The sequence below is a fragment of the Lethenteron reissneri genome, chromosome 3 (assembly GCF_015708825.2).
Source record: "Lethenteron reissneri isolate LAM-NWPU_2019-01 chromosome 3, ASM1570882v1, whole genome shotgun sequence".
In the NCBI taxonomy this organism is placed as follows: Eukaryota; Metazoa; Chordata; class Hyperoartia; order Petromyzontiformes; family Petromyzontidae; genus Lethenteron; species Lethenteron reissneri.
In genome coordinates, this window is record NC_083781.1 from 10216473 (window position 1) to 10228985 (window position 12513).

At 51.9% G+C, this 12513-nt stretch overlaps 1 protein-coding gene across 2 annotated transcripts in view; it reads right to left on the reverse strand.

Moving 5' to 3' along the window:
• LOC133346223 (platelet-derived growth factor subunit A-like) overlaps positions 1-12212 on the reverse strand; it is a 47282-nt gene extending 35070 nt beyond the window's left edge. Inside the window, exon 1 of one of the 2 annotated variants that reach the window (XM_061557765.1) lies at positions 10713-12212. In XM_061557765.1, coding sequence (XP_061413749.1) covers positions 10713-10772 — 60 coding nt within the window. In that variant the 5' untranslated portion in view covers positions 10773-12212. The remainder of the gene's footprint in view (positions 1-10712) is intronic. The other variant, XM_061557771.1, reaches the window with a different exon arrangement.
• Between the last annotated feature and the right edge of the window lie 301 nt (positions 12213-12513).

A 12513-nucleotide genomic window follows, 5' to 3' on the forward strand; every position in this document is an offset into this window, starting at 1 on the left:
ATTCCCGATTCGGTCGGTTGTCTGCGTGGAGTTTGTACGACCGCTCTCTCTCCCACTTTCTGCAAGGGTTTCCCCCCCCCCCCCCGGCTTGTCCGGTACTTCCTGCCCATAGCTTGTGGAAAAATCGAACCACCGATACGAGATTACGTCGCACGGGAATTGTAAACGTCGTGGGTTTACTCTGCACCCCACCCGGTGTGCTGTATTTGTCACGTGACAAACCTTACTCATTGGCCGTGTCGGGTGGCTGCGGGTTTAACGACTCACTTATATTTCGATTTAAAGCTTTCGTGACTGCAGGGATTCATCTTCTTGGTTCTTTCGGTAAAGTCACGTAGAAGGGAAATAATAAAATAATAAAAAATAATACATAATAAAATAATTCTCACGACGTTTCGGCGACAACGCAAGCAGCCGTCCTCATGTGAAGAACAGGTCTGTCGGAAAGACAAGACTGAGGACGGCTGCTTGCGCTGTGGCCGAAACGTCGTGATAATTATTTTATTATATTTTACTTTTATTATTTTATTATTTCCCTTCTACGTGACTTTACCGAAAGAACCAAGAAGACACACTTATATTTACGCGATGTAACCCAATAACAAAAACAACTATTTTTACGTACAATGTTACTGGTACCGGGCGAAAAACAACAACTCCCGAACGCTTAAACAAAATTACGCCGCAAAAAAAATTACTCGGTTGGAATTTAAACATTTTTGAGTTCCTTGAGTTGCGTATTCGTAGGAATCCATTTTTTGCGGGAGTGTTTTCATGGGATTTGCGTCACGTTCTCTGCGAAATTAGCGGTGACGAGTGTGTTATGGGGCAGCAATCGACGCCTCCCTCCTGCGACGCTTTCCCTGGGCAAAGAAGCTAAATTATTGAAATAAATAAATCGTCATCGCCGCCGGAATCATCATCACAACCATTGGCACCACCATTGGCACCACCATCATCACCATCACCACGGTCAACGTCTCATCTCGACCGTTTCTTATAATTATCACCACTGCCGCCATCGTCGTCAATATCATCATCGTCACTACCACTATGACCATAACCAACATTACTACCCCATGACAACCATCGATACCCATCATCACTATCGCGAAGGGGCCTGGGAGGCAGGAGTTGTGAACAGTACCATGCCCGGCCGCCTTTGTCTCCCCAATGCTAATGTACACCACACACTGCACCAGGCACTTATTTAAGGCTGAGTCGACCTCGACCAAGGAGGGGGAGGGGTAGTGGGTGGAGTGGGGGGGGCTCTGGACCAGTTTCAAAAATTCGCCTTGAGCGGGAATCGAACTTGGGCAGCCGGGTTCGTAGCTCAGTGCGCTAACCATTGCGCCACCGCTCCCCACCAACGCTCCCCACCACCACCACCACCAACAACAACAACCACCACCACCGCAATCAGCCCACGTCACCAACAACTGAGATTCCCTGCTACTCGGATTCTCGCTTAGAGCATCACAAAGACCATCAAAGCTTGCGGAGGACTCATTTGAATCCATTGTTACCACTTATCAGATAACACACACACATACAAAGATAAACCGTATAGCCTTGAACAGGCTGTTGGGGCAAGTGCTGTTAGCCAGCGGCTATGAAAGCCGGCACGGCACACGAGGGGGTGGGTGGCCAACGCCATGCTCGGCCGCCTTTGTCTCCCCTGTGGTGGCGTTTTACACACCGCACCAGGTACTCGATTGAGGCCGAGTCGACCTAGGGGAGGGCCCAGGAACGGTTCGGATAATCGTCACCTGGTGTTGGTGGCCGTGATCGGGAATCGAACTCGGTGGCGCCGGGGTCGTAGGGCAGCGCGCACTCAGAACCACGTTGATCAGCTCTCAGAGCTGACTCCAGAATTGTCGGCGGACGAAAGGAAAATATAGAAGCGAGAGACGCAGAGAGAGAGGGGGGCAGAGAGAGAGAGGCAGAGAGAGAGGGGGGCAGAGATAGGGGGCAGAGTGAGAGAGGGGGGCAGAGAGAGAGGGGGGCAGAGAGAGGGGGTAGAGAGAGAGGGGTAGAGAGATAGAGGGGTAGAAAGATAGGGGGGCAGAGAGAGAGAGGGGGGCAGAGAGAGAGAGGGGGGCAGAGAGAGAGGGGGCAGAGAGAGAGGGGGGGCAGAGAGAGAGGGGGGGGCAGAGAGAGAGAGGGGGGCAGAGAGAGAGAGAGGGGGGCAGAGAGATAGGGGGGCAGAGAGATAGGGGGCAGAGAGAGAGGGGGGCAGAGAGAGAGGGGGGCAGAGAGAGAGGGGGGCAGAGAGAGAGGGGGGCAGAGAGAGAGGGGGCAGAGAGAGAGGGGTAGAGAGAGAGAGGGGGGCAAAGAGAGAAAGAGAGGCAGAGAGAGAGAGGGGGGGGGCAGGGAGAGAGAGGGGGCAGAGGGAGAGAGAGAGAGGCAGAGCGGAGATGTTCGAGGAAGATATTGCGGCACCTGGCAGTGACGCATTCACACGGGCACGAGTGACGGGACAGCAAGAGACCTCTCTTATCTCTCTCTTATCTCTCCCCCCCCTCTCTCCTCCACCCTCCAGTTCTACCTTCTACCTCTGCATCTCACTTACATCGCTCACCTCTCTCTTACCCCCCCCCCTCAACCCCAATGATTCTCTTCTCCTCTCGACCCCCCCTAAACTCTCTCTCTCCGACTCCAATACATGCCATCTCCACCCCCACCTGTTTCGCCTCTCCTCCCTCGCACTCCCCTCCACCCACCATCCGCTCTCTTCTCTACGACTCCCCGCTGCCCCCCCCAACCAACCCACCACCAACTCTTTCCTCGTCTTTTTTTTCTAGATTTGAAGCTTTCGTGACTGCAAGGATTCATATTCTTAGGGTTTTTTCGGTAAAGTCACGTAGGTAAAAATTTTTAATTAATAAAAGTAAACTATCGTGCTGTGACGGTTCCACCTGAATACGGAAGCTTGTGTTGCCTCCGAAACGTCGTGATTTTATTTTATTTTTATTTTACTTTTATTAATTTTTTTTTACCTACGTGACTTTACCGAAACAACCTAAGAATATCTTTCCTCGTCGCCTCTCTCTCCGCGGTCTCCTCTCTGCACTCTGAGTAACCGTGTGGTGGCCATGGGCGTTTGGTGCAGCGAATGAAATGGGAACCCCCCCCCACCTCAATTGCCTCTGTCTAATTTCCACCTCCACCACACCCCCTCTACCCCCCCACCCCTTCCACCCCCCTTCCACCAGCCCCCCTCCCCTTCGTGGCCCTAATCACTCCGGCCCGTGGTGCCACGGTGCAATTGTACCCCCCAGCGCACTCCTTGCCCAGTAAACATCCCAACGTCGAGGCAACGTTGGGGGGCAACGTTGCAAAGTTTCCTGGGCAGCTTCGCCACTGTATATTTTCTACCCCGTCCGCCCCTCTCATCTCACGTCCTCGCCTTCCTCCCGTCTCTCCCTTCAAATCCTCTCTCTCGATTCCTTCTGTTCTCTATCTCTCGCGCGCTCGCCTCTCTCTTCCCCCACCCACCTCTCTTTTTTTCTACGATCAGAGGAAACAAGAAGATGCTCGGTGTAGTCGGCACTTTGCTTCGTTGGGACATCTCTCTCTCTCTCGCCTTATATAATATCTTGTTACGAGCAGATCTTGTCCACTCCAGCAAAAAAAAATGTTTGCTGTGGCTGTCGCACCTGATGACGAAGGCTTGTGTTGCTTGCGAAACGTCGTGATTTAATTTAGTTATTTTAATTTTAATTTTATTAAAATTAATTTTTTTAGTGTTATTTAATTTTTTATTTCCACCTACGTGACTTTACCTAAACAACCAAAGAGTATAGTTTTGCTTCGTTCATCATTTCGTTTTTTTTCAATGCTTTGCTTTACAAGCCACCCCCCCCCCCTTTTTAAATGAAAGATTTCACAAAAGATTTCACGCTCTGCTCTCCTCCTCCTCCACCTTCTTACCCCTTCCCTCTCTCCCTCTCTCGCGACTCTCTCATCTCAAATCCTCACGCACGCTCTCATTGAAACAGGTCCGACTGGAAACGGAGCCCACTTGTTTTTCCACCAGCCCTGTTTATATACAGAGTTCTCTACATGTGCGTGCATGTGTGTCTACGTGTCTTAATCTCTCCGCGTGTGTGTGTGTGTTAATCTGTGTGCGTGTCAGTCAGCGGGGAGCGGTAGTGTAGCGGTTAGCGCGCTGCGCTATGAACCTGGCGACACGGGTTCGATTCCCGCTCACGGCTAACACCAGTGACGATTATCTGAACCGGTCCTGGGCCTCCCCTAGGTCGACTCAGCCTTAAATGAGTACCTGGCGCGGTGTGTAAACATCGCCACTGGGGAGACAAAGGCGGTCGGGCGTGGTGCTGGCCACCCACCCCCTCGTGTACCGTTCCGGCCTTCATAGGTGCTCGTTAACAGCACTTGCCCCTACAGTCTGTTAAGGCTATACGGGGGATCTTTGTTGTGTCAGTGAGCGGGGAGCGGTGGCGTAGCGGTTAGCGCTACGAACCTGGCGAGCCGAGTTCGATTCCCGCTCGCGGCCAACACCGGTGACGATTGTTTGAACCGGTCCCGGGCCTCCCCTAAGTCAACTCAGTCTCAAAATTAGTACCTCGTGCAGTGTGTATTCATCGCCACTGGGGAAACAAAGGCGGCCGGGCGTGGTGCTGGCCACCCACCCCCTCGTGTGCCGTGCCGGCCTTCACAGGTGCTCGCTAACAGCACTTGCCCCAACAGTCTGTTAAGGCGACACGGGGGGGATCTTTTCTTTTGCATGAATGTGTACACACACAAGCGTCTGTTTGTGTCAGTGTTGGTGAACAGGTGTATATTGCATATCTGGCAAACAATCCTCGTCCCCTTGTTACACCACACGGCATTGGCACCACGTTGAGTGCCATGTCACTGAGCGAAAGGCTCACACAATAATCGTCATGCCACAAAGAGGAGCTGTCTCTAACATCTGGCAGGTCACCAGCGGTGATTCAAGCGAGGCTGAACCGTGCTCATGAGACGCAGTCACTGTATGTGCATGTCAAAGCCAGTCCACAGTTGACTTCTACAGAATCAATGCTATACATCATGGGACCTCCTTTGCCAGTTCCAAAATATGAGAATAGGTGTTCCCCTTTTTAGCGTCCTCTGGTCTAACACCGTTTTGAGACTAGGCTCAAAAGAAAGCTGTCTCTGGTGTGGACCAATCAGTTTCAAAGACAATGCATATATTATCAGAGTATGTTTTTAGTTTGCCTTCTGTCCACAGGTATTGTGGTTAATGTAGACATGATTCCTCGTAAAAGGTTTCAGTTTGGTGTTTTAACAACTTAACACCTGTTTGCTTGCCAGAAAAAAGTGGAAAACCTATTCTTAATGCTGCTGAAAATACGCACTCTCAGAAGGGCGTACGATGGCGACGGGTCGCGAGACATATCGCCTGCTTAGCTTTTCTCTAACTTGTAAAGATCATAATCCTCGTTGCGTGCTCAGGTTTGATTCTAGATGGGGACCGGTACCCCACCTCGACCTTAAATATAATTTCCAAGTTACCTGTATCAAACTTTAATAAACGAATGTAAAGAATGTTCTGGAGACCCCGAGGGGCCAGGCCAGAGGACTGAAACCCTCTCCCGCTCGGGTAGCCGCCAGGAACAAGACAATTGCTCATGAAAGCTCACTAGGGGGGTGGGAGGAGAGGCTGCCATTCCTTTGTTGGGAGCTAGTCCGGTTACCACCTGGGCCCCCTGTGGGATACAGGAGGCCCCAGCGTTTCTAGATTTGAAGCTTTCGTGACTGCAAGGATTCATACTCTTAGTTCTTTCGGGAAAGTCACGTAGGTGACTTTTTTGCTGTGACAGTTTCACCTGAAGACGAAAGCTTGCGTTGCCTCCGAAACGTCGTGATTTTTTTGTTTTTATTTTTATTTTTAATTTCATTTTTTTACCTACGTGACTTTGACCGAAAGAACTAAGAGTATAAGGCCCCAGCATGCCGGTTCTGGCAGCCGCCACGGTGTGGACAGTCCTCCACTCTGGGGCAGGATAACGACAATCAACAGGGAGGGGCTCTTCATCCGAATCAAATCATGACGGGGGATGTGGGAGCGCATTGGTGCGGTGTGGGAGGCTGCGAATCCCATGCCACTGTGGACTCGACTCCCGATCGGCAGCAGGCGGAGGCTGCCTATTCTTGCTGGCGGGGGCAAGGCTGATGAGTCAAAGATGCCTTCTATGACCTCCTGCCCCAGGTGTTGGCTAAAGTACCCCCTCCCCGCCCCCAATTTGGGATACGAGTCTTCTTATTGGGCGACTTAAACAAACACGAGTGGGTCGTAACAACACTTGGGCAGGAGTTATTGGTCCGGATGGACCAGATCAGCGAAAAAACACAACAACGGCAGAAGAATGCTGCTCGATTTGGGTGTCACGGTGGCTAGGAGATGTTAACTACCTCGCCTAGTATACAGGAGGTCGTGGGTTCGATCCCGACCCTGACGCCTGCTGCTGTATATTTGGAGTTTGCGTCTCTCTCTCATCATCATCACGGTGGCTAGGAGATGTTAACTGCCTCGCCTAGTATACAGGAGGTCGTGGGTTTCGATCCCGACTCTGACGCCTGCTGCTGTATATTTGGAGTTTGCGTTTCTCTCTCATCATCATCACGGTGGCTAGGAGATGTTAACTACCTCGCCTAGTATACAGGAGGTCGTGGGTTCGATCCCGACCCTGACGTCTGCTGTATATTTGGAATTTGCGTCTCTCTCTCTCATCATCATCACGGTGGCTAGGAGATGTTAACTACCTCGCCTAGTATACAGGAGGTCGTGGGTTCGATCCCGACCATGACGCCTGCTGTATATTTGGAGTTTGCGTTTCTCTCTCATCATCATCACGGTGGCTAGGAGATGTTAACTACCTCGCCTGGTATACAGGAGGTCGTGGGTTCGATCCCGACCCTGACGCCTGCTGCTGTATATTTGGAGTTTGCGTCTCTCTCTCATCATCATCACGGTGGCGAGGAGATGTTAACTACCTCGCCTAGTATACAGGAGGTCGTGGGTTTCGATCCCGACCCTGACGCCTGTAGATGTGGAGCTTGCGTGTTCTCCCCGTGCTCGTGTGGATTTTCCTCCGGGTCCTTGGCTGCTATAAATGTCCACATGATGATAAGCCACTTCGTCGGGCTATCATTTGTGGCCAGCTCGCTTCCGAAAAAGAGTTATACAGGTCAATGGGCTTTACCCTGGTAAGTAAAAAATAGTTTTTAATAGAATACAGCCAATGGTCTTGTAATCACCAAGTCCACATCAGACTCGTCTTCTCGTGCACGCTGGGCCCAAACCGGGACCCCTGGCTGTACTTTGTTGAGGCTGAGCAGAGAATGTGGGTCCCCATGTCCTTCACACCCAGCAACCACCGTCCGTGGAGTTGGTCTGTCCACGGGCAACGCCGGTGGCCCAACACAATGGCAACTCACCCTTTAACGCAACTCACTCAATAGGAGACTTGCAGCACCACCCCCCCCCCCCCTAATCGCTGTCCTCATTACGGGGAACGAAATGGCTCTCTCTGATCTCTGACCTCAAAGGTGCGGTCTGCAGATTTTTTTGTAGTTTGCCGAGCATTTCTGTGAGGTCTTGCGGAAGGGTGAAACACCCTCTAAGCCCAAACAACATCGTGGGGCAATTGGGGAGTTTGGGGGGTGAGAGGCTGCCTGACGCTACGATGGTTGCGGAGCATCAAAACGATGAAGTAGCCACCACAACCGCCACCCCACCTGCGAGTGGCTGGCCGATGTCGCTGTTCCGCCAACAAAGTGACGTGACGTTCTACGGGCCCCCGAAGGAGAAAAAAAAACCGAACGGATTGTGTGACCACATATTTCGAGCAGGATTTTATGGCGCTTGCAATGGATTTTACAACAACAAAAAACGGGAGGCTGGCTGATCGATAACCCGGTGAGGACAACTCGCTGCCGGCTAACCACGGTGTATATGTTGATGACTTGGTAATTGCTGGTCACTCGGAGAAAATTGGGGGGGGGGGATCTGCTGTGGAAACAAACCAGCCTCTGCCAGACCAAGGCACCTGGGCCCTTTGTGTCATCAAACACTCCACCCCCTCAACTCTCCAATGAGTAATGGATGGGGCAGTTGTGGAGAGAGTGGAGGAGTTTACATATTTGGGCAGTGTGCTCATGCCCCAGCTCCGGTTTGGCAGTGGAGGTCTCACTTCGAATCAGTCGAGTGCCATTATCTTTTCGTCAGATGCGTAATGCTGCCCGGAAGCTGCATCGCCAGTCACTTGAAGTTTCGAGACTTCTTAGTTAATAATATTCATGACCTCTCGTGAAGGACGCCACCGATCCGTTGGAGGCAGTCGACGCTCACAACAACGAGCGGAGCGCCGGGCGGCTAAAACACAGAAATGTGGCATAGTGGGGGAGCACAGGTGGTGCATCTGCCAGTCATCTCAGTCAGTCAACCCATAGCACCTGAGTCTGTTCCATGACCTCATGTCAGCGAGACATCCACACTTCACGTCATAGCCTCAAGATGCACATAGCCTGGCACAAGCGCCGTGGGTGACATCAGCTTCCGTTATTGTGTTGCGTATCATAATTCTACATATATGTTTCGCATCGAACTAAGACACACGTGGTAAAGACAGGAGGTTTCTTGCCTGTAAGAGCCGCTAAGTCACCAGCTTTGATTCAAGCAAGGCAGACCGCTGCTGCCGATGAGACACTGCGTGTCGAAACCGGTCCAGAGCTGGCGAACATCAGTGGCGAGCTGTTAACTACCTCGCCTGGTACGCAGGAGTGATTCGTGGGTTCGATCCCAACCCCTGACGCCTGCTGTATATTTTGGAGTTTGCGTGTCTCTCTCTCTCCCCGTGGTCACGTGGATTTTTCTCCGGGTGCTCCGGTTTTCCCCCCTCCACATTTAGAATCAACATCACGCGTTTAGAGTGTTTGGCTGCTGTAAATGTCCACGTGATGGTAAGCCACTTTGTTGAGCTATCATTTGTGGGCCAGTTCGCTTCTGAAAAATAACTGTATAGCCCAATGGGCCTTACCTGGTAACATAAAAATAAAACATAGTTTATAGTTTTATAGAGTGATGTCCTAACCGGTCCCGATCATAGATTAACCTCCACCCACACCGTGGCCCCCTTCTTTCGCCAGCTCACATTGACGAGCGCGGAGAAGTATGGCCAAACAAACAAACAAACAGACAACCCCCACAACCGGCACGGCCTTCATCCAGCAGTGGAGTGACAAAAGGGGCATCGAGTTGCGTTTGTGTAGAGCGTGGTTGCGTCAAAGGGGCTTTGTCGAGACGGCAAAAGCAAACGAAATGTTGTACGATGGTTATCTGCAGAGGGAGAGAATAAAGAACAGAAGCCCCGGTGATTGATATCTGAGCGCGGAATAGTCGGCAGAGAGGGGATCTCATCCAGCTGTGGATCGATAATGACCGATGAGCATGATGGTGGTGGTGGTGGTGGTGTTGTTCAGATGGTCATAAAGATAATGCTGAAAATAAAGATGTGATGTTGATGCTGTAGAGTATGGCATTGCTGCTCAGGATGATACTGCTGCTGCTGATGATGCTACCATCACTGCTGATGATGCTGATGATGATGCTGATTATGCTGATGATGATACCATCATCATCAGCAGCAATGACATAATTGCAGCATCAACATCATCATATATTAATTATCATAATTATCATCACTGCTGCTGCTGATGATGCTGATGATGATACCATCATCATTAGATGCTACCATCATCATCAGATGCTACCATCATCAGCAGCAGCAATGACATAAAGTGCAGCATCAACATCATAAAATTCATTTTCATCACTAGCACCACTGCTGCTTATGATGATGCAACTCATGATGCTAATATCACTGCTGCTCCGGATGATGGAGATGCTACTAATGATGATAACGATGCTGATGCTTCTGCTACGAATGATACAACCGCTGCTGCTGCTGATGGTGTTTCATACTGCCCTCTACTGCTGAAACAGAAGTTTCTGCTGACGGGGATGTCGCTGCTACTGCTGCTGATGAGCATTCTATAGAGGATGATGCTACTGATGGATGTGTGTAACAGTCTTGCTGCTCATTGAGCTGTTGATGATGACGACACTCCTGATGACGACGATGACATTACGCACGAGAATAACGCCACTGCTGCATGATACTAATGACGATGATGATGCCGCTGCTGCTGATGCTGTCGACGAATTATGGTGCTGCTGATGCCGATTCCGCAACTGCTCCTGTTGATGATTGTAACGACGATTCTGATGCGGACAAGTGTGATGCGTGTAACAGAGTCAGACTAATTGAGACGACCACACACAGGCACTGCTGCTGCTGATACGACTATGATCACGACCCCGCCGCTGCTGCTGATTATGATGACAACGCGAATACTCCTGGTTATAATACTCCAGCTGACGATGATGCTACTGCTGCCACTGATGACTCTGCTAGTGTTGATGATCATCATTCCACTAGTGACAATGATTACCATCATAACTATGATTACTGCTGCTGCTGATGATGATGATGCTGCTGCTGCTTTGACAATGACGACGACGATGGTGATGCTGCTACGGATGATTCCGCTGCCGCTGCTGCTGCTGCTGATGATCATCATCATCATCACAACTTCAATCCCATTGAAACTCTCGCTCTCTCGCTCTCAGCCACACTCACCTTGGCGCCGATGAAGCACACGTGACAGAGCGCGATCAGCAGCTGGGTGCGCAGATCCATGGCGAGACGTGGCCACCGCTCTCGCGCTCTCTCTCCCGTCTCGCGGTGTCGCGAACTCCTCCTCCGTTCGACTCCTCTTAGGATTCTCTCTCCGGAAACCTTACAGACCTCCTCCTCCTCCTCCTCCCTGGGACTTGTGTCTCATGGTGTCTCCGCCAGCCACGTCTTATCTTCTTATCGTCCCGGATCAGAAATTTAAAAAAGCCGGAGCGAGGTGTTCAATCGGAGCGCTTTCGAATAAGAACGCGCGAGGATGAACGATGGTGATGGTGATGATGGTGGTGATGGTGATGATGGTGATGGTGGTGATGGTGATGATTCAAGCTGAACCTTTGGGGTCAGGCGAGTCCAGAAGATTTAAATCGGCGGCTTATCGCGCGTTGATTCCAGACCAGCACGAGTCGAGCGTTCCCGACCCGAGTCCTCGGATTGAGCCTTGACGTTGCCGGGGACGAGTCCAGAGCCGTTCACTCGTTGTTGTCGTTGTTGTTGTCGTTGTTGTTGCACTGGCTTTCGTGGTCGCTTCCACTCGAACTGGCCGAGAAAAGTGAGACTCTCCCGTCTCTCTCTCTCTCTCTGGTGTCTGCAGCTTTGCTTTTTTTGTGTGGTGGCGGTGAAACTAAAATAAAAAAATTCGAAACACTCCACCAAACCAAAAGAGCCGCCGCTGCTGATGACTCAATCTTTCACTGCGCCGTTTCACAGCCCCGACTCACACCGAGGGTGGACACGAGGAGCCTCGGCACCCACTAACACCACCACCACCTCCTTCCTCGCTACTCCAACTCAGTCCAAACACCCCCCCGCCCGCCTCTCCAAGCCCGCGCGCTCGACGAATCTCGTGACGAAAGTTGGAGGCTAGAATCAAACCCTCCCGCTCGCCACTCACCACCGATCCTTCGGTGGCACAAAACTACCAAGGCCACCAACCCAGCGAGTTCGCTACGAGGTTCGTCGCTGCAATGCACAAACTACTCGGCCAGGCGTGAGCGACTGCCTCCCAACGCCACCGCCACCAGCAGCGAAAATCGAGAATCCGCGCACTTGCTGGATGGAGCTTGTCCCGGACTCTTTAACTTGCTGTGCGGCTGCTGCAACGCGCCGCTGGTCGTTCACGCGATACAACGAAAAGTGCTTCTGTGACCACCACGCCACGCCACGCTTCCTCCTCCTCTTCTTCTTCCTAGGTCGTCTTCGATGCCACGACGAAGAACCACGCACATCAACAAGTGCTGCGGCTTACTACCAAACCAGCGCAGGCAGTCACCAACACCACCGCCACGGGCAGCAGTAGCAGCAGCAGCAGCGGCAGCAGCAGCAGCTCCTCCTGCCGACCAGCTGAGACGTTCGCCAAACTGAGCGTTGCTCGCCCCAACGCCTGCCGCTTTAACATTGGCGGCGTGGGTGTGCGAGTTGAGCTACAGCGGCAGCAGCAGCCAAGAGATTCGTCGTCTGGCCTTGCCCATCCCCTCTGCGTGCGCGCGTGTATGTGTGTGTATGTGTGTGTGTATGTGTGTGCGTGTATGTGTATGTGTGTGCGCGCGTGTGTGCGTGTGTGTGCGTGTGCGCGTATGTGTGTGTGCGCGCGTGTGTGCGTGTGTGTGCGTGTGCGCGTATGTGTGTGTGTACGCGCGTGTGTGCGTGTGTGCGTGTGCGCGTATGTGTGTGTGTGCGCGCGTGTGTGCGTGTGTGCGCGCGTGTATGTCTGTGTGTGTGTGCGCGCGTGTGTGCGTGTGTGTGC